At 62.1% G+C, this 19,887-nt stretch overlaps 7 protein-coding genes across 7 annotated transcripts; 3 read left to right on the forward strand and 4 right to left on the reverse strand.

Annotated features, from left to right (window-relative positions):
- Nucleotides 1-695: 695 nt before the first annotated feature.
- On the forward strand, nucleotides 696-2,610 carry PFL1_06227 (uncharacterized protein; the record flags this gene model as incomplete). Its single annotated transcript, XM_007883765.1, has 2 exons — nucleotides 696-1,558; nucleotides 1,671-2,610. The coding sequence occupies 2 exons, from the start codon at nucleotides 696-698 to the stop codon at nucleotides 2,608-2,610; spliced, it is 1,803 nt and encodes a 600-aa protein (XP_007881956.1).
- A 455-nt stretch (nucleotides 2,611-3,065) lies between these two features.
- On the reverse strand, nucleotides 3,066-6,158 carry PFL1_06228 (uncharacterized protein; the record flags this gene model as incomplete). Its single annotated transcript, XM_007883766.1, has 8 exons — nucleotides 3,066-3,219; nucleotides 3,331-3,702; nucleotides 3,797-3,885; nucleotides 3,995-4,952; nucleotides 5,042-5,239; nucleotides 5,351-5,701; nucleotides 5,788-5,989; nucleotides 6,089-6,158. 8 exons carry the CDS (start codon nucleotides 6,156-6,158, stop codon nucleotides 3,066-3,068), a joined length of 2,394 nt encoding a protein of 797 aa, XP_007881957.1.
- A 1,245-nt stretch (nucleotides 6,159-7,403) lies between these two features.
- PFL1_06229 (uncharacterized protein) lies at nucleotides 7,404-9,780 on the forward strand (the record flags this gene model as incomplete). The annotated part of the gene is made up of 8 exons (XM_007883767.1): nucleotides 7,404-7,488; nucleotides 7,612-7,683; nucleotides 7,767-7,810; nucleotides 7,912-8,048; nucleotides 8,166-8,287; nucleotides 8,378-8,860; nucleotides 8,964-8,977; nucleotides 9,073-9,780. The coding sequence occupies 8 exons, from the start codon at nucleotides 7,404-7,406 to the stop codon at nucleotides 9,778-9,780; spliced, it is 1,665 nt and encodes a 554-aa protein (XP_007881958.1).
- Nucleotides 9,781-9,954: 174 nt separating this feature from the next.
- Nucleotides 9,955-11,361, reverse strand: PFL1_06230 (uncharacterized protein; the record flags this gene model as incomplete). The annotated part of the gene is made up of 8 exons (XM_007883768.1): nucleotides 9,955-10,067; nucleotides 10,167-10,233; nucleotides 10,349-10,549; nucleotides 10,657-10,709; nucleotides 10,804-10,974; nucleotides 11,067-11,073; nucleotides 11,176-11,216; nucleotides 11,337-11,361. 8 exons carry the CDS (start codon nucleotides 11,359-11,361, stop codon nucleotides 9,955-9,957), a joined length of 678 nt encoding a protein of 225 aa, XP_007881959.1.
- A 407-nt stretch (nucleotides 11,362-11,768) lies between these two features.
- Nucleotides 11,769-14,071, forward strand: PFL1_06231 (uncharacterized protein; the record flags this gene model as incomplete). Its single annotated transcript, XM_007883769.1, has 6 exons — nucleotides 11,769-12,628; nucleotides 12,721-12,939; nucleotides 13,047-13,191; nucleotides 13,310-13,613; nucleotides 13,748-13,827; nucleotides 13,961-14,071. 6 exons carry the CDS (start codon nucleotides 11,769-11,771, stop codon nucleotides 14,069-14,071), a joined length of 1,719 nt encoding a protein of 572 aa, XP_007881960.1.
- Nucleotides 14,072-14,290: 219 nt separating this feature from the next.
- PFL1_06232 (uncharacterized protein) lies at nucleotides 14,291-16,299 on the reverse strand (the record flags this gene model as incomplete). The annotated part of the gene is made up of 10 exons (XM_007883770.1): nucleotides 14,291-14,532; nucleotides 14,816-14,905; nucleotides 15,036-15,185; nucleotides 15,284-15,348; nucleotides 15,434-15,481; nucleotides 15,567-15,694; nucleotides 15,783-15,862; nucleotides 15,957-16,000; nucleotides 16,080-16,204; nucleotides 16,279-16,299. The coding sequence occupies 10 exons, from the start codon at nucleotides 16,297-16,299 to the stop codon at nucleotides 14,291-14,293; spliced, it is 993 nt and encodes a 330-aa protein (XP_007881961.1).
- A 111-nt stretch (nucleotides 16,300-16,410) lies between these two features.
- Nucleotides 16,411-18,728, reverse strand: PFL1_06233 (uncharacterized protein; the record flags this gene model as incomplete). Its single annotated transcript, XM_007883771.1, has 9 exons — nucleotides 16,411-16,528; nucleotides 16,614-16,867; nucleotides 16,957-17,016; nucleotides 17,296-17,516; nucleotides 17,612-17,638; nucleotides 17,747-17,942; nucleotides 18,029-18,228; nucleotides 18,325-18,405; nucleotides 18,518-18,728. 9 exons carry the CDS (start codon nucleotides 18,726-18,728, stop codon nucleotides 16,411-16,413), a joined length of 1,368 nt encoding a protein of 455 aa, XP_007881962.1.
- Nucleotides 18,729-19,887: the final 1,159 nt, after the last annotated feature.

The following is a 19,887-nucleotide window of genomic DNA, read 5'->3' on the forward strand; positions in this document are numbered from 1 at the left end:
TGCTTGGCGCCCGGAGCGACCTCAGCAGCTTTCCGTGAGAATCCGACGCACCTTAATGTGCGCCATGCGTCATGCGTCCAGTGCGCCTACCGCCGCCTGTCGTGATGCGAAAGATCCACGCTGCGACACATGCAGTAACTGATGCATTAGCAGCATGCATGCTGCCCAGCGGTTCCTGTGCATGGATGTGTTCCTTTCTTGATGACTACCATAAAACCTCTTTGCAGGCTCAACCACCGACCGTAGCGCTGCGGCGTCGCGCGATTGAGAAGACTCGTAACGAAGCCAGCCAGCTCACTACTGCTCACATTTTGGCGTGGTGCACGTTGAAGGAAGAATGTTCTGAGCAGGTCTTCGGCTTTCTTCGAGCGGGTCGTGGCTCAGAGGCAAGCGATATCTCAATGCAGTCGGCGAAGAAAGAAGACCGCGCCGATTAGGCAACAAGAAAAGAATCGAATGTGCGAAGACGCCGGTCGAGCTGACCGGACGAGCAGCATCATGGGTCCATCTCTCGGCCGGAAGACTGTGGGTCAATCGGAAGACGTATCCGCCGAAGCAGAGGGATCGCTCCGCCTTTCTTCTACAACCACACCACCTTTGCGCCGCCAACGCCTTGCACTCGACACTACGCTGCACCGCCAAGACACACACTGTCGGCGTAGAGAAGGAAACAAGCTCATCAGCACGAAACTCTGATGTCGCACGCTATCCGCTCACCCTCACCAAGTGCATGGCCGCCGGGCCCCGACACCGCGGCGCAGCGAGAACAGTACGTCAAAGCGCTGCTAAAGGACGGAGAGGGAATCGATCGCGAATCGCACGTTTCTACACAAGGACGCAGTCAGTCTCTCAACCTGATCCCCGTCCTCTTCGACGAGGGCATCCCTGCGCAACTCCAGTCGGTATCCCACGTCCTCTGCCACGTCCTTGAGGCGCTCAGCAACAACTACGATCTCCTCGACTCGATTTTCGCACCGAAATGGCGCACGGATCCGTGCACATCCGGCACTGCTGGGACCGACTTGGCTAAGGAACAGCGTCGTCGTTTCCATGATCGGCTTTGGACGATTGCGAGGAAGGCGTGGAAGCAGCGCCGGCCTTGCGTCGCGCTCCACGTCTTTGAGCTTGATGCGAGCGTCCTCCATCCCTTCCGACCCTCCTCGCTGGCCGTTAAAGGATTCTCGACCCGTATCGACTTCCACGACCTCATCCCCTCAAGTATGGTCGTCAGAACATTTCAAAACGTCCTTCGCTCAGATCCTGCACCGTCGATCAAGCCCATGGTGGACTACCTCGTCAACCAGCCGTTCCAGGACGAGGAAAAGTACGGACCGGGCCTGTTCCGCGCGATGGCATTCACTGGCTCGGGACCGCGCGGATCGATGGCAGGCAGCCTCCGTAGCGTCCGCTCGCAGCAGATCGAGCTGCTCGTCAAGCTCGGACTGTACGATGTACACCAAGAGTATGACGACTTTGGCGATCGTCTTTGCCTACTCGTGGTCAGCGAAGGGGAGATGCAGAGGGATCCGCGTCGCTACCTCCATCTGGACCAGTACAAGTGAGTGCGTCATGGGCTCACAGCGAGCCGCAGGACACCGTGACCGTCCGTCCTTGCAGCTGAATAGCCCTTCCCGGCCTCGACCTCAATTCCACCAAACTGTGCACTGCAGTGGCGCCACCGAAGAATACGACTGCAGCATCCGGGAGCAGCCCTGGTCCGAGTCGCCCCGGGACGAGGGCGAGCCGTGGGTAGAGTACCCGGTGGGTGCGCAGTTCTTTAACTGCATCACGGCCTGCGTGCGCGTGACGCTGGCCGAGATCGACGCACACCTTTCGCCCGAAGCCGCACAGTCTTCCGCTCCCGGACGTCTGGTGCTGGACACGGCCTTCTTGGGTAGGCGCGCGAGGCGACCGCAGCTCGAGGTCGACTGCGTGCTGTGGGACCGCTCGCTCGGATACGACGTGCCCGAGTCGTACTGGCGCTGTCGCGAGATGGTCGAGATGTCGAGCTGCGCAAAGGTGTCTCCGGCAGGCTTCGAGGTGCTCGGGGACGATCGGGTCTGGGAGAAGATCCGCAGCCTCGATGCCGATCACATCGAGAGCATGCTGAGACTTGAAAAGGGGTACAAAAGGCTCTGGACGGCAGCGTCGGAGGACCCAGAGCGCACCCAGTTCAAGACATTCTCGACCGGTGCTGCCTCGTACGTCAAGCGGAGCGACATTGAGATTTTCTGCACTCAGCTGCGGCAGCCGTCCGGCGCTTCGGAAGGTCCATCGAGCGAATCGGCCGCAACGACCACCATCTTGGCAGATGTCTTCTCGCACGATTTAGCGGTGCCACTGGACGTCCGGGTCCATCATCACCGCTTCTCGCTCTTACGCTGCTCGCTGAGCAACTACGGCTTCATGGGCGACACGTACATTGGCGTTCAAGAATTTGTTCCACCTCGGCAGCGCAGCTTCGCAGTCAAGACACATCACCTCCCCGCCATCTCGCAGCGCGATTGTATCGCCGCACAGGCGAATTCCGCCAAAGAAGAAGACCTGCCCTTCGCCTGGTCCGCTCTTGTCGTGGGGCCAAGCTTCTCGACAAGAGAAATGGAGATCTGAGAGGTCACGCCGTGAAAGCTTGGTTGCGGCGGCGCTGATTTGCAGCTCGAGGTCGACAGGTAGACGTCGCGAGACACAATACCTGCCCTTTCTTTCTGCACGGGCTGGACGCCCATGTCCAGACCGCGATGCAGCAGTGCGGGACGATGAGTTATCGTTCGCTTGGTCTGGCGTCGTGCCTGTACATTCTTTGTCCTGAGCGGGCAGAAGCTGATCAATCGCACTCGCACAGGCACGAAGGCTCCCCGACCTATCATCGCCCTGCATTGCGAGGTCGCCATCGCGCTGTGCATCAGAAGTCATCTTCTCAGCCTCGTACGAATCCCTCGAATCGCTGGTCAGTCGCAGCGGCGCGGGTGCCCTCGCGCGGCATGCGTCGAGATCTTTGCGTTACTAGAGGGTCTGAGCAGTGTAGTTGAATTCCAAACGAGGTCGATCATCAGGTGACTGAGAGGTCACAGCCGACGAGACTCTTTCCTCCTTTTGAGCAAAGTCGGCGAGGCAGTTGCAGTGTAGAGCGTGGAAGAGGGAACCAGAATTTTTGTCGTGATCGAGGGTGGAAGCGACGTTCCGTTAAGCTGGGCCTCATACTGTTCATCCTCGGTATACCTGTGGAGATGTGTAGTCGCGAGGCGAGTTCAAGGGTCCCCCGTCAGTGAGGCGCACACCGCTCTTCGAAGGGCCGGGATCGACCCGATAGGTGTGTAGCAAGTGACGTACCAGTGCACGTCATAACAGTTGTACAGACACCCAAAGGATGTGTAGCACTCATCCGTGTCGGGGTCTAGGTCGACGCAGCGCAGCTCGAACGTGCAGCTCTGCGAGGCACCGCACGAGTCTTGGCATGGGTTGCCGTCCCACTGATCAAAGTTGCCTGAAGGCGGGGCAAAGGTCGGCACCGGGAAGTAGTGAACGAGGTTGACGGTGCTGTGCTGAGATGGATCAAGACAGTTCGAGACGCATCCCTCGGTTCCGCTCTGACACCAGTACGTCGTCTGATTCATGCAGGAGCCGGCGTCGGTCTCGGTGGAGCGGTAGAGGCACTCGTACGACGCGCAACGTGGCACCGTCGTGTTCGCGAACGAGCCGCCGCTGCAGCAGCAGTGGGGCATTCAAGGGCAAGCTGGTCAGCAAAATGGGTATGGTCCATGACTTTGGTGAAGCCAACGCCGCTGTGCGAACTCACGTAAAGTTGGTCGGCAGATCGTTGGACGGAAAGGCGTCAGGGTTCTGCGGGATGATCACGCCCGGATCCTCTTGGCAGTTGGCTTGGCACTGGTGAAGAGGAACGTCACGACGAAGCATTCAGCGGCGAAGGCTGGGTCAGATCAAGCGCTTAGAATAGCCTTCCGCCAACGGGCGTGCAGGTCGGATCGCAACTCACTCCGCCGTCGCGGGAGCACAGGCTTGACGCCAGCGGTGCGCACATGCTGTACTGGGAGCAGCAGTGCGAGTTGAAGTTGCACGTCGAGCACAGGGGCAGCCGGACTTCGTTCTGGCCGGTCGGCTGCTCTGGCAGGGTCGCGTTCCCAGGCGCCATGCAGACGATGTCGTTGACGGGGAGGATGGTGCAGTCGACGCCGATGCCGTTGTAGGTGTTGATCGACTGCCACTGAACGAGGCTCATTGATGCGTTGGTGGCGAGATTGTAGCAGGAGTCATCCGAGACGACGTATCTCAGCTGCGGGCAGACGTTGGTTTGCGGAGAGTAGGCGCAGAGGGGATCGCCCGCGATCAGGTTCGAGCACGAGACGTGCGGGTTGAGGCCCGCCAGCTGGGCTGAGGCGAGGCCGAGCTTGGCGGCAATCTTGTTGCAAGTATCGCCCGGCTGCACGGTGTAAGTGCGGCTGCACGTGTAGTTGTAGAGTGAAGGGTAGCTCAAACGAGCCGCGACGCAGACCACCTCCTCCGGCTGCAGGTTGCCGCAGTCGGAGCTGACGCCGGGGTTGAGGTCGAGGAACGCCTCGAGGGTGATGTTGGTGCGTCCAGCAATGTCGTAGCACCCTTCGCCCTCGGCAACGGCCGTAGTGGATCCGCAAACGTTGAGCGACGAGTCGACGCAGATGCCCTCGCCCGCCGTCAGCTCGGCACAGTCTTGACCCACGTCTGGGTTCAGCTTCAGGAGGTAGAAATCGGTGATCTGGTTCCTTTGAGCAATGGCGTTACAGGAGTCGCCTAGCTTTACGGTGTCGTAGGTAATGCAGTCGGTGCTGGATGGCGGTTTGACGGACGGCACGACGCACACCTGGGCCCCGATGGCCAGGAGCGCGCAGTCGAGTGTCGGGTTCAGCGCTTGCAACTCATCGACCGATAGGCCATGGTCGGTTGCGATCTGGTAGCAGCTGGTGGAAAGACAGTGACATGAAGAGGGGACGAGCTGATTGTCAGAGGAGAGCCGACACAGAAGGACGAATGCTGCCTCGGTTCTCACTAGTCGCCAGTCTTGACCGTGTAGCTCTCCTTGCAGTTTTCGGGCATCGTCTCCGGGGGCTCAATCGGCGTGGGCTGGCCGTAGGGGTTGCCAACGCAGATGACCGAGCCCACGGACAGTGAAGAGCACGACGTGTCCGGGTTGTACAGCTCGAGGTTGGCGAGGCTGATTGAGTGGTCGGCGGCAATCTGCGAGCATCTAAGTGACCACGCAGGACAAGCGGAAGGACAAGGCGGCACGAAGACGGCGGACATGTAAGCAGCCGCTCATTCTTCCTTTGCGAGCAAGGCTGAGCCTAGAGCAACTCACGAATCGCCCAGCTGAACAGTGTAGCGGTACGACCACGCGCACTCGTACGCTGATCCGGTCACGCAGAGCTGCTGGCCCGGCTGGAGGTTCAAGCAATGCGGGTTCTCGTTGAGCGCCTTGAGCTGCGAAAACGGCATGTGAAGCTTGTCTGCAATACCGTGGCAGCTGTCGCCGGACGCGACCGTGTAGTAGCGGGAGCAGTTCGGGTCGCTGGGTTGCTGCAGGGGCGGGTTGTAGGGATCCGAGAGGCAGAAGACCGAACCAACGCTGAGACTGTCGCAGCTCACGTCGGGATTGTATGCCTGCAGCTGCGCGAGGGTCAGGCCGGCTGCCGAGGCGATGGCATCGCAACTTCAAATTGGATTGGACGAACAGACCAGGAGGGTAGGTCAACGTGCTGTGCCAGGGAGTGTTGAGCGAGCGCGTGCGGTGCTTACTAGTCGCCCTGACCGACGATGTAGATGTTGTGGCACTGGTAGGCGTCTCCCCAGACGCAGAGCAGCTGACCGGGCTGGAGGGTTTTGCAGTGCGGATTCTCGTTGAGGGCCTTGAGCTGCGAAAACGGGATGACGAGATTGTCTGCGATGCCGTGGCAGCTGTCACCCGCGACGACCCTGTACTGCTCGTCACAAGTCGCGGCTGTTGGGTTAGGCGAAGGACATTGACATAGCCAACGAGTTAGCTGCTGCGGCGCGTGTGAGGCTTTCCGACGCTCGAAGCACCGAGGATCGACCTCACCTCGACCGAGCCGGAACGAGGACCAGGATAGCAGAAGTGACAGGAACCATCGCCTGCTATGGCGCAGCATTGCAAAAAGGAGAAAGCTTGGGAGGGGAGGCGAGGGAATGGACGTGGTGATTGATGGAAGGTAACGATCGAGGGAGGCGCAGCGGGCCGGTTCGAGAGGCGGTCGAGTGAGTGAAAAGGGTCGATCCTTTCCTGCCTGCTTGCTGCTTGCCTTGGTTGCTTGTGTTTGATTCTGGCCGTTTTCGCTGGAACTGAGCCAGGTGCACGGTGTCAGAGGAAGAAATCTGCTTGAACGATGTACCTTGGCAGCAGTCACGGCGAGCTGTAAACCACCAAAGCCTTTGCGAGCGAAGAAGCAGAAGGTAAACCCACCAACGAGGAGCGGCGGCGGCGGGGAAGCGCGGTCGAAGACCCAGGTCCTGGCCATCCATATATGTACATACATATGTATGCATGCGCTTTGCGCCCAGTGGAGCGCGCGCCACCAGGCTCCTGGGTGCCCTTCGGAAGTCAGCCGAGCGAAGGCGCGGCAGCAGGCGGGGCTTAGCTTCCTGCATGCAGCATCGGCTACATCGGATCCATATCATGCAGCACGTGGATCTTGCTTCTCGGCGGTCAGACAAACGAGCGACTGCAGACGCGCGTTGTCCTTCCAAGTTATGCCGATATGTACATATGTACATACACCGGGGCGATTGCGCATGCAGGTCCCGAGAGAAGCAAGCCAGCTACAAGCCACTGCCCACCTCTTTCCCTGGCGAGGGTGCTGACTGGTCGCCGCAGACGACACTAGGCGCGGCGTCAGCTTCCCTCGGGTCGAGCAACACATCGGGCGGCCCAACACACACGCTGGGCAAAGGGCGGACGCCGCCATCCTGTCGAGCAAGCGGCAGGAACGAGGAGGAGAAGACCAGAAAGGAGAGGAAGAGAAGAAGAAAAAAAAAAAAAGCAAAGCAGACCGGGACTTGCTGTATCCTGCCCAACGCCCGTCTGCCTACCTACGCAGAGCACCTCGAGATGGTGCCATTGCGGGCCGTTTTGGCCGTCCAGGCAGGCACTTTGGGCGCCAAGATACGCTGGCCACCGGGTATTCAGTAGCAAATGTGATTGGCGCTGCAGCGTACCCAGCACAAGGACAAGCGTTGGGATACAGTTGTGTCGTCGCCCTCCTCGCCCGCGAGACTCGGTCAGGTCCACAACGGCACCACGGAACACCAGCGCCTTCCGTGTGGCGGTTGCAATTCTCACTGATCCTCCAACCATCAACATCCTCGACGGCCTCGCCCTGCCACATCCACGATAAGCTATGTGGTTCCGCCCTGCTGACTTCCTATGGGCGCTCTGCGTGATCCCCTTCCTCAGCCTAGCGCTCCTACCTTCTGCCCACGCTCGTAAGTGCACTGATGAGACAAGACAAGATGAGCTAGATCGATGTCGAGATCTGCAGAAGGCAGCTCGCTGACGCTCGAGATCGACTCCGTGGCCGTGGCTGGTGCCGCCTCTGGCCGGCTCAGAAAACTGCGGCGCAAAGTACAGGAACGCCCTCTGCCCCGATCGCCTTTGCTGCTCCCAGTATGGCTCGTGCGGTGAGTGCGCATAGTCGGCTTCCTTGGACAGGCAAGGAGTCGCAGCCTGACCCGTCCGCCTTGTCACATCTGGCCGTTGCCAGGCACGACCGCCGAGTATTGCCTCACGTCGCAAGGCTGCCAGTCGGTAAGTGCCAACGCACCGTGGTTGGCCAAAATATGTACCTCAACGACGACTTGTCTGACCCCGAATTTGCTACGCTTTGACCTTCGCGCCCACCACGTCAGCAATGCATCAATGACGGACCCCCACCCCCTCCCCGCGGCCCGGACCCACCACCGATCGACGAAGGAGCCCTTTACCGCCCACCGGCGTCGACTTTTGCCAAGCGCGACCTGGTCGGATACTGGTCTTCCTGGTCACAGTGAGTGCGGCCTTTTCGACTCGAAGAAACTTGCCGTCCCATGGCTCTGTCCCTGTCGAGCGATGAACTGACCTGCCGTGATCGATCGCGTTCGCGACCTCGTCTGTCGACCTCCAGGTATTACGGCGAGGACCCGGGCACGCCCGGCTGCAAAAAGGCCGACATGCACCTTCCCGAGCTCATTAACCCTCACTTGTACACGCACATCAACTATGCCTTTGTTTTCATCAGCGATACAAGTGAGTCCCGAGTCGTCTCTGATTCGCATGGCCAGAGGCCCGTTCGATCGCGACGCTGAAGCAGAGGTCGTCCTCGCCCGCCGTCCGCAGACTATACCATGATCCCGCACGAGCTCGACGACGAGGACCTCAGCCTGCGGCTCAACACGTGGTGCAAGCGCGTCAACCCATCGCTCAAGACGCTCGTCAGCATCGGCGGGTGGACGTTCAACGATGGCCCCGGTCGCTTCACGGGCGGCATTGACTACAGCCGCGTCTTTTCCAAGATGGCCGCGAGCGCCGCTAACCGCGCCACGTTCATCCGCAGCTGCATCGACTGGTGTCGACGCTTGGGCTTCGATGGCATCGACATCGACTGGGAGTACCCCGGCGACGTGGCGCGCGGCGGCACGCTGCAGGACGGTGCTAACCTCCTCACCCTGTACCGGGAAATGCGGGAGGCCTTCCATGCCGAAGCTATTCAGACGGGGAGGACCGAGCTCCTCATGACCATGGCGGCACCCGCTGATCCGGACAAGGTCGAGCTCTTCGACCCTGCGGCATGCGCCCAGTACCTGGACTGGTTCAACCTCAGTGAGTGGAAGGGCGGCTTTCGGTAGCCGCCGTTGGGGAGGATGTCCGCTGATCGGGCACGACATACGCCCGCTCTCACCTCCTTGTCCTGGCGCCTCCGCAGTGTCGTACGACTTTGTGAGTGTATGAGCAGCTGGCACATCTTGACCAGCGCAACGACAAGGGCTGACATGTGCACTGCCGTCGACCGACTAAACCTCTTGCCCTATCAGTACGGTAACTGGGAAAACATCGTCGACTCGACGGCCCCGGTCAAGGACACGCACCTACCCACCTGGAGCTACGAAAGCGCGATCAAGCTCTACCTGCGCAAGGGCGTCTCGCCCCGACAGATCAACGCCGGTTTGCCCGCCTACGGCCGCGTCTGGACGCTCGACGACGTGACCAAGAATCTCCCAGGCGACACTGGCCACACTGGCGTGGCGGGACGCTGCACCGGCCTGACGGGCTATCTGGCCTACTTTGAGATCATGGACATCCTCAACGCGCAAAACCAGCTCGGGACCGCGGCGCTCAACTACCACTACGTCCTCAATGACGGCGCCTACCTCACCTTTGACGACCAGTGGGTGGGCTTCGACAACGAGAATTCGGTCGCCGAAAAGGTTGGCATCATCCAGAAGTATGACCTGCGCGGGGGGATGATCTGGGCCATCGACCTCGACACGAAGAGCTACGAGTTCACCCGGGCCGTCGCCGAGCACCTAAATGCGTGCCAGCAAGACGACCCGTGGCTGCCCACACCGCCGGGACAGCTGGCTAGCGCTCCTTGCACTGTGACCGGGCCCGGCGCCGAATCCGGAGCGGTGCAGACCCGAAGGTGCAGAGAGGACTCGACTTGGGATGTCGTCGACAACGGTCAGTGCCTAGGCGCCTTCAAGAACAACCTGGCGGCCCGGACGTGCGTGGGCGATTATTAGATCGAAGCGGCGCCAGAATGAATCCTTGAGATTCGAGCGCTAGGAGGCGCAGTAGATGTGCCGAGGTGTACCTCGAGTGTCGAATAGCCAATCGGCAGCATCGACCAACGAGCGAGGGGATGCTGAAGCAGAGTCAGGGGTGGTCAGGGGACGTATCCGCGGAAGCGCTCACGCCTACATGAACGAGTCGTCGCTCTCCAACCCGTCGTCGTCCGCCCCCTCGTCGGCCTTGGGCGACCGCTTGCCAGCCTTGCGTCTGGATTCGGCCATGGCCTCTTCGGAAAAGACTGTCGGGCGAGGGTGACGGAACGTAGGCAGATGCAGACGCGTGGTCAGCTAAGAAGGGAGTGAGGCGGCTGACGGTGGTGGTCCCAAGGGCAACTCACGCCGGCTGTAGTCCCTCTCCTCTGCTTCCTTTTGCCGTTGCCTGGTAAGCTCGTTTGCGGCTGCTTTCTGTTTTGCCGTCGCGCAGTGTCGGTCGAAAAGGTCAACATCGATGATCGGAAGAGGTGGAAAGAGCTTGCACAGGCCAGTCAGCACTGGCCCGCGCGGCGACGCGGCGACGCACCTCTTCGATGGCCTTTTTCTTCTTTTCCCTGCCTTCGTCCTTGAGCCTCTGCTGCCGTTCGGCCTCGTGATCGACGTCGCGCTCGACCTTTGTCTTTGCGAGGCGGTTGAGGATGGTCGTGTCGCGCTCCTTTACGTGGAAGCGGCGCACCTTGCGGTCGTTGTGGAAGACGACGCTGCCCGTGGCCATGTCGCCGGTTTTCTGTGCGAGTGGGTCGTGGGCGATATGACCGCGGCGCGGTGGTTGAGAGGATGGACGCGTGGTGAGCTTAGGATGGTCTGGGGCGGCAGAGGTGACGGCGTTCCTACCTTTACGTTGCTCCAGGGCGTGTAGATGATGGTGAGGTTGTTCTTCTTGTTGCCTGTGGGGCGTGAGAGAATGGCGAGCAGCGGGGCAGAGACGATGAGCATAGGAGGTCCCTGACCACAATGAGAGGCTGCTGGCACTGCACGCACCCTGTATCGAGTTCGCCTTTACGAGCTGTGAGCAGTCTACGAGGAGAGGTTCGGGTATGGACTCCCAGTCGGTGACCGAGTCGGGCAGGCGAAGGTAGACGTGGGCCGAGGAGAGTTTGTCTACGTGGAACCAGACGTCGCGTTCGAGGCCGTAGCGGAGGAGGTCCTCGTCTGTGCGGGCGCAGGAATAGGGCGGGAAGGAAGGGAGATGAGGGACTGTGGAACGAGGTGGGCCAGGGATGGGCGGAAGCGGTGGTGCTCACTTTCAAACTGGGCATGGCATGGCAGGCAGGGGGGTCGGGGCCGAGCTTGTCAGCCAGCAACGTCGGAGAGACGGCACTTGAGAGGTCGGTAGGATGCGCTGTGTCCTACCTTGTCTTTGCCCATGTAGATGGTGGCCGGCGGTGTGACGGCTGCGGGGGCAGAGGGCAGAGGGCAGAGAGCAGAGGGCCGAGTGCAGGGTGAAGGCGAGAAGGGTGAGCTGGGAGGACGCAGTCTGGACGAGCAGCAGTGGGTTGGCATGGTGAGCTTACCATCTGACCGGTAAAAGATGACCATGGTGGTGAATGAGTTGCTTGCTTCCGGCAAGACGGTTCTTACCGCCAGCTCCAGTCGGATGGCCAAGAAGACGCTCTGTGAGGAAAGAAGGTGGTGGTGGCGGTGGTGGTGGTCAGGGCCATAGCGGCAGCCAAAGGTGGAGGCGGGCCCTCTGTGGAAAAGGCGGGCGGCCATCACGTGTCCTCTGCCAAAAATCCAAAAAGGGCCGACGAGCAGCCGGGCGGCTCAGGCGGGGGCCGTGTTTGCGACGCGCAGAGGGGGTTCGGGTCGTGTTGAGGTGTTGGTCTGCCAAACTCAACAGGCGCGACACCGTCGGCCCTCGTCCACCACCACCACCACCGCCACCACCACCATCGCCATCACACCGCGTTCCTTGACTCCTAACTCCTCATTCACAACGCCGCTCCATGCCGCCCTCGTCGTCCATAGCGGCGCGACTGCCGCAAGCCGACGCAGCACATGCCAGCTCGCACCAGCCACCCGCACCAGCGTCCGCTCACAACAACGACTCCCGCCTTGGCGGCGCCGGCGGCGGCGGCAGCTTCAAGCCCTCCAGACCCTCGTACCAGCAAGGCACCGCAGCCAGCGCAGCACGCATGGCCTCCGCATCTCACCTCTCACGCCCACCACCGGGCGCACTCACCCCTTCGTCGTCCATCAACCTCTTCAACCCTGCCTCGGCCACCGCAGGCACCACAATCACCGCATCGTCGCTCCAAGCCAGCATGAGCCGCCTCGCCCTCGACCCTACCCGCGCAGCCGGCCATTCGACAAAGCTGGCCATGGGCAACATCCAGGTGCAGCCCCTAGACAAGCGCCAGAGCCAGGCCGCCCACTCGGCCATCCCAAAGACTAGACCTCCCAGCATCGCGCACCCCCGCCCCATGCCCAACGCCGCTTCCTCTTCTTCCTCATCCTCAAAGACTGCCAGGCCCACGACCCAGCAGCCGAACCAGCCGCCAGCAGCAGCAGGAGCAGCAGGAGCAGCAGTATCAGCACAAGCATCAGCACCAACACCAGGATCAGCACCGGCATCTTCCTCGTCCCCCTCAACGGCGGCTGCCTCTTCGACCGCACCCCCGAGCGCAGGCGGCGCAAAGCCCGCAGCCGTCGTCAACCTCGGTCGCTACGATGGCGGCTTCGAGCGCGACGAGGCCCGCGGAAGGAGGGGCACCGCCCTCCTCGCCCAAGCGGCCACCAACCCGCAGGCAAAGCACGAGGTCAAGGAGAAGCTCGAGACGCTCGCAGTCAGCAGCGCAGAAACAGGGTACGTCTCCCGTGTCGGGCACCTGCACGCATCGAGAAATGCACCGAACCTGACGGACCCCACCCTCTCTTACCCCTCCTTCGACGTGCCAGCCGCGAGCACCCCCCGACGCGGCAATGGCGCCTCTCGGACTTTGACATGGGCAGACCCCTCGGCAAGGGCAAGTTTGGCCGCGTCTACATGGTGCGCACGCGGAGCGGGCCGGGCAAGGGCTACATCCTCGCCCTCAAGTGCCTGTACAAGCAGGAGCTCATCGAGAACAAGGTGGAAAAGCAGCTCAGGCGCGAGATTGAGATTCAGATGAACCTTCGGTGCGTCATTCGGGCCAAGGCCGGGCCTCGGTTTCCGCACCTGCTCTCCCCGCCGGAAACTGACCTTCCCTCTTCCATCCCCTTCCTTGACGGTCGGCCACCGACAGCCACCCGAACATTCTCCGGCTCTATGGCTACTTTCACGACGAGGGGCGCGTGTTTCTCATGCTCGAGTTTGCCGGCAGAGGCGAGCTGTACAAGATCATGAGCAAGATCCCAGACTCGAGGTTCGACGAGTGCACCGCTGCCAAGGTGGGTGCTGCATCCTCTGCATCACGCTCGTTGCTCGTCCAGTCGCATTTCGATGCTGACCGCGCGCGCCTTTTCCCGCCCCTCGTTGGTCCCTATCACCTCCCTGACGGTACGACAGTACATTGCCCAGATGGCAGACGCGCTCTCGTACCTGCACAGCAAGCACATCATCCACCGCGACATCAAGCCCGAGAATATCCTCGTCGGCATCAAGGGAGAGTTGAAGATTGGCGATTTCGGCTGGAGCGTGCACGCGCCGAGCAACAGGAGACAGACGCTGTGCGGCACCCTCGACTATCTGCCCCCAGAGATGGTGGCCGGCGACCAGCACGGCGAGGCCGTCGACCTGTGGGCCCTCGGCGTCCTGCTCTACGAGTTCCTCGAGGGCGTACCGCCATTCGAGACGCCCGGTGGCAACCTCAGTGAGTCGAGTCCGCCCCGCCCTTCGCGTCCCCGCCGACCCCCCTGATCTTGCACCTCACCTTGTGCACCGCTTCCCCCCGTCTCCTTCTCCCTCTTGGCCCCCCTCTATCCTGCGTCTCAACTACGTTCGCAGACACCTACCGGCGCATCTCGGCAGTCGACTTTGAAATGCCCTCGCACTTTTCCAGGGAAGCCGCCAACCTCGTCTCTGCCGTACGTCCCTCCCCGCCCGCCAACTGAGCCAACCCGATCCTGCGGGCTCCCGCAGCCGACACGATGCTGATCTGCATGACATCGTCGGAAACCTGACCTTCGCACATCCCCCGCATACTCCACTCCAACGCAGCTCCTCAAAAAGAGGCCCGAGGACCGCCTGCCACTCAAAAAGGTGCTAACCCACCCCTGGATCAAGCGGTACGACCCCGATGCCTCGAGGAGAGCGAGCCGCAGTCGATAGTTGGCCGTCGTCAACGGTGGCGGTACAGCCTAGCCTGGTTTCGCCTCGAACCCCCCCACCCCCCGGATCGTCCGCCTTTCTCTCATTGTGACCTTACCTTCAACAAACATCCAGATTCTGCATGGACCTCTCTTTCCCTTTTCACCCTCATCATCCCCGAATTGACGTTGCGCAGCATCGAGGAAGGGAGGCGGATTCGCGTTCCTGCCCGGTGGATGCTCAGAGAAGCGAAGTGTCTTCGAGCGCCCGTGCGATCTCGGCAGCGACATCCCGCCATGCCATTCGACCGCGTATCGCATCGAGATCGAGCTCGACAAACGCGCGCGCGATGGCCTCTTCGTCGCGCAGCCGCTCCTCGACGTCCGGCGGCAGCCGGCACGCGGCGGCCGCGCCGTCGCGGATCATCTCGCGCGCCCGCTCGACGACGTGCGCCGGCACGCCGCTGAGCGCCGCGCAGTGCGCTGCGAAGCTCGCGGTGGCCAGGCCGGGTCGAAGGCGATACAGGAACGTCAGGTGCTCTTCGGGCCCGTCCCCAGCCCCGTCCCCGTCCCCGGCCGAGGAGGAGGAGGGTGACACGAGGACCGTCTGCATGTGCCCCACGCTTAGGGGCAGCGTGGTTGGAAGGACGTGCGTGATCGCCTCTACTCGCCGATCGCCCGTTCCGGCCCCAGGAGGATCGAGGTGGATGAGCGATCAAGTAAGGGTAAGGGGCACAGCGTCGTTTGGGCGCGTTGAAGCACTTACGGAGGTGGTGCGTGGCCGAGAGGACGATGGGGCAGGCTTCGTGGCGATACAGAAACTCGGTGATGGCCGCGCAGAACAGGCCGGCACCGTCTGAACGCGACTCATCACGAGGGAATGCCGGGGTCCGAGGACGGCGCAGAGTCAGAGGACGCCCAGTCCGCATTCGGGTCGGGGCGCGTCTCGGGCTAGCGACCCTCTTGCCCTGCACTGTTCTGCTCACCGTCTGCACGACAGCCTTTGCCCACCTCGTCGAGCAGGACGAGCGAGCGGCGCGTCGAGGCCGACAGGGCGCGGCTGAGCTGCCGCAGCTCCTTGGCAAAAGAGCTGCCCTCGGACGCCAGCGATTCGTCCTGCTTCATCCGCGTCAGGACTGCGGCGCCATACGCGCTGCTCCTCGACTTGGTCAGCGGCTGGTCGCCCACGGTGCCGGAGACGGGCACGGAACGGAGCGACGACGACACGACTTACTCTTGTCAAAGATGCCGATTTCGGCCTCGTCGGCGGGTACAAAGCTGCCGCAATGCGCCATGAAGCTGAAAGACGCGGCGGGATCCACGTCGGCCGCCTGAACATTCTCACGGCGGGAGCGTCACAGCGCAGCGAGAGCCAAGGACTCACACTGCCAGACCGGCCTGCTGCAGGAGGCAGCTCTTGCCGGACGAGTTGCTGCGTGCGTCTCAAAGGGGGACCAGAGAGCGAGGATGGATGAGAGGTCGCATAGCGACGCCTCCATCCTCCTCGAGACACTTACGCTCCAGTGACGATTAGGACGCTGTTGGCCTCGTCACTCTGTCCCTCTTCGCCCACTGTCGAAGCCCGTCGATCGATGCTGGCAGGATCGATGCCGTGTCCGCTGCAGAGGTAGATGTCGTTCGGCACCTGAAGACGAGAGGCGATAGGTGATCAGCGCGAGGGAAAGATGGGTCGAGTTGGCCTGGGCCAGCAGCTGCCCCGGTCTAGCTCTCACGAAGCTGTCATCCGAGAGCTCTTTGAGCGGGTGTCGACATCCTTGCAGGACCAGCTTGGGCTCAGCGACTATGCGCGGACCTGTCGGCATGCTCAGACGAGGAGAGATGCCTCGCGTGTGGGCAGACGGGGACCTTGGACGCAGTAGCGGCGCCTGCCACGCAACGATACCCACGAGAGTAGTCATACAGGCTTGCCGCACGAGCAAACGCCATCAGGCTGTCGATGAGCGGCAGCAATTGGAGCCTCAGCCTGGTTCGCGCAGACGCATCAATCCTCCAACGGCGGCCGCACTCACCAGTCCAGCTGCATCATGGCCTCGGCAGCACGGAGCAGGCTCTGTGCACTGCCCGACAGGAGCTCCTGCAAACCTTCGAGAAGCTCAATCTCGCGATCGACGATGAAGGAAGCCAGATCGCCGAGCTGAAAGGCGCGAGGAATGTCGGGTTATCATCGATGGTGGCTATAGCTGCCTTCATCAAAGCGGGTCCACTCACATGCTCGTCGAGGTCGGCCATCTTGTCGTTTTTTAGGTAGATGCTGTCGTTGACCCACAGCGGGAAACGTTCATGGATACCATCAGCAGGGCCTCGGCGTTGGCCGGAACTCGATCTCTGACCCTGGTCAACCTACCTGTTGTCGCTCGAGAACTGGTGCGCCAGGGTCGGGTCCTGGTCCAGCAGGACCGGGTCGCCCGTGGGCACGACGATGAGGTAGCCAATTTGAGGAAAGTAGACGACGTGTAGGCTGATGCGAGGGCCGGTGAAACAAAGACGATATCAGCAGCAGCCCCCTTATCAACCCACCAGAACCGCAGCATGCATCATCTCACCTCGAGCTGGCAGAAAAGGCGGGTTCGCGGCGTAGGTCGAGGGCGACGCGATCCAGCAGGTCCGGCAGGCCAGCATACGCCTCCCGCAGCTCGTCGAGCTGGACGTCGATGCCTCTGCGCAGGGTCACCCGCCCCTGTCCTTTGCTAATTGTCGATTCGGCCCAGACGGGGTGCAGAGGAGCGTCACTTCCGAGCCGGGCGCGCCGCAGTCGTGACACCTCGGGCAATTCGGCGCACCTGTCCTCCCAGTCAATCTATCGAAATCGAGGTCAGAAGTGGGAAAGCATCGGTTGTCAGCCGATCTCAGCGCCCATACGCTCCTCGATACGCGACAGGATCTCACCGCGCCGTTGATCTGCTGAACAAGCTCCTCGATGACGGTTATGTCGACACGATGCTGGAGCTTTGCGTGGGGTTGGGCGCGCGTGCAAGACGACGCGTCAGCTAAGAGCGCCGCCTCGCCGTGTGCGATTCGGTCCGGGACGCTTTGAGCTCGGTACCTTCTGGAGCAAGCGAGACCGACCGCGCTCGAGGTGCTCTAGCAGCGCGACAACCCGCAGCATCGCCGTGCAGGACTGGAAACGTGCACATGCGCGGGAAGGCGGTCGGAGTGAGTCTTGTGCTGCCTGCTGGATGAGCACGCATGTCGAAGTCGGCGGCCGACGACGGGACTATGGCTCACCTTATTCAGCTTGTCCCAGCTCGAGAGGCTGCTGAGCCCCTTGAGCATCGCAGCCACCAGCCTGGGTACGTTGGCGAGAGCGGACAGCTGGGTGCGGACGTCGGCCAGCTGCTGGTGCTCGTCGTCGCGCGTTAAAGCCTCGACTGCGTCCAGCCGCTCTTGAATCTCGTCGGCCGTGCGAAGCGGGAACATGAGCCATCGGCGCAGCGTCGCTAGCGAATCTGGGCCGAAAAGAATGTACGTACATTCGTCAGGGGTCAGCGATCGCCCTGATGACGAGGGCCCACGGCTCAACAGACTTCTGCGCGACACTTACGGCGTGAGCTGTTGAGCGACAGAAGCGCTGTCGGATATGTGCGCAAGACCGGCAGTGATGGAGGCTTGTTCAGCGAAGAGCGTCAAGAAAACCTCCTCACGCCACGCAACGCTGAATGGATCAGCGTGCACTCACTCATGACCGACAGCCCCTCGCGGCCCTTAGGGGCATGGATCGACGCGTGAGACTCCTGGTCGAAAATCGAGAGGGCCTGGATGGTGTCCTCGGGCACGCCGAGCACGCTGTCGAGGAAGAGGACCTCGATGTTGACCCTGTGCGGCATGTCTCGGTCGCCCTTGATCGATTGCAGCAGCGGGGCTGCCGCCGAGACCTGACGGGAACTCGAGCTTCCGCTCAGGTCAGCGATCATGACCAGCCGGGTGCAGCTTCCTCACGATGGCCTCTTGTGGTACTCACCGAAATCTGCGATCGGACCAGGTCGATGCGCGAGCTCAGCCTGAGGGCCGCGGCATAAGAGCGGGCTCGTTGCTCTGCGCCTCCCTGCTCCTCTTGAACGTCGTCGGCCTCGTTTAGGAGCGCCTTGAGCTGAACGCTGGCAATGGCAAAGCTGAAGTCGTTCAGAGGCCGCGTCTGGATGCGAGACCCCACGAGCCAGGCTAAGCAGAGCCCAGGTCGACATGGCGGTGGCCTCGTGGTCAGGTCGGACGCGCTCCTCGCTGCAGCTCAGCGGTCCACGTCTCCCCGCTGCTCACCCGATCGCTCGAGGCTGTCGACGATCGTGTCGCCCGCCTGTGCAGGGATCAAGATCGTCTCTGGCCGATATTGCAGGATCACTGCAGAGGCCCAGGGGGCAGGGGGGCAGGAGAAGTGTCAGTCATTCGTCCGATTGGCGTTCGGAGACGCGTCGTCTCCACCAACGAATAGCCACGGGCTGGAAGAGCTTACGCATCTGGAAAAGGTCGTGGTGGTCTTCCCCGAGGCCGGCCGCGCGATCTGCCTCGCTCTGGTCGCCATCGTCGGTCGAGTTCGGCTCGACTGCCGGCACTGCATCCGTACCCGCCTGCTCGAGCGCGACCCCCTCGAGGAGGAGGATGCGCTGCTCGTCCCACTGCATGACCGCGCAGCCCATTCGACCCTTCTGGACGAGTATCGACATGGCGGGGCGGCGTCCACCATCGTCCTCCTCAGTCTCATCGACAGGCTGCAGTCCCGGATCGTGCTGGCTGCCTCCTGCATCGCCTGGATCCAAGTGCACGAGCTGGCGGGGATCCATCGCGAACCAAGAGCCAGGGTGTGCGTTGGGCACGGCCGACACAGAGCAAGGGCGTCGAGATGGCCGCGAGACGGAATGGAGCTAGGCGAGAGTCTGTCGAGCAGGCAGTCTTAGCCTTTCATCCTTGTCGTCCCCCTTTATATCGACATCCGGGCCAGGCGTGCGCGATGGCCGAGTGGCGGCTCATCCGACGACAGCCTTGGCCTCACTCGACCTGCTCAGACTGCCTCGCGGCGCCTGATGCCCGGCCTTGCCGACCCGCCTTGGTCGCAGCATGCTCATCAGCAGCAGGGTCGACGACGGCGCGGCTGGCCCGACGCCTCGCCGTGCTCGGGCAAGGAGCGCACCGAGCCAGGAAAGTGCCAGGCAGCAGCAATCGTTTCGCCACCCGAGCGGGATCGATGTGTCGCTGCCGCCAAGAGGATAAGAGTATTTCGCTTCTCGGCCCGAATCGGAAGACGGCTCGACCGAAGAGACGCAGCATCGCCCCGTCTGCGGCGTGGTCGACCTCCCACCGCGGGCCAGCAGCGAGCAGGTCTCGTGGTCGAGCGAGCGAAGGCTGTGTTCAGACACCGGTCCGGCGGAACGGGTGGTCGAGGCCGCATCGAGACACAGCCATCCGCAGCTCCATCGGCTCGCCACCGACGTGCCACGTCGACGGCGGCGACAGATGCCAGATAGGTAGAAGAGGCCATCAGCAGCAGCTCGTCGCGCAGTACGTATTGGCGGTGCGTCGGATGCTCGAAGACCGACGCGGATCGACCCATCTACGGCGCGCTAGAGGCCGCCGTACGTCAACCTTGATCGGCGGACCCTGCAGAGCTGCCAGCGCATCACGGCGGATGGAGGCAGAGAGCTTTGTCGGCCGCCACGCAGGCAGGCCAAGCAGGCAAGAAGGTGCGGAGGCTAGGAAAGAAGATGCAACGGCGCCTGCCGACGCATGAGATGCTGGCGCAGGCGTGGCGGGGAGGCAGGGGGCGACCAGGCGCCGGAAAGAAGCCGGCCGTCGGCTGCGAGCGGACCTTGCCCGTCGTGGGCGAGG

The sequence above is a fragment of the Pseudozyma flocculosa genome, assembly GCF_000417875.1.
Source record: "Pseudozyma flocculosa PF-1 unplaced genomic scaffold scaffold00024, whole genome shotgun sequence".
NCBI classification, from domain to species: domain Eukaryota; kingdom Fungi; phylum Basidiomycota; class Ustilaginomycetes; order Ustilaginales; family Ustilaginaceae; genus Pseudozyma; species Pseudozyma flocculosa.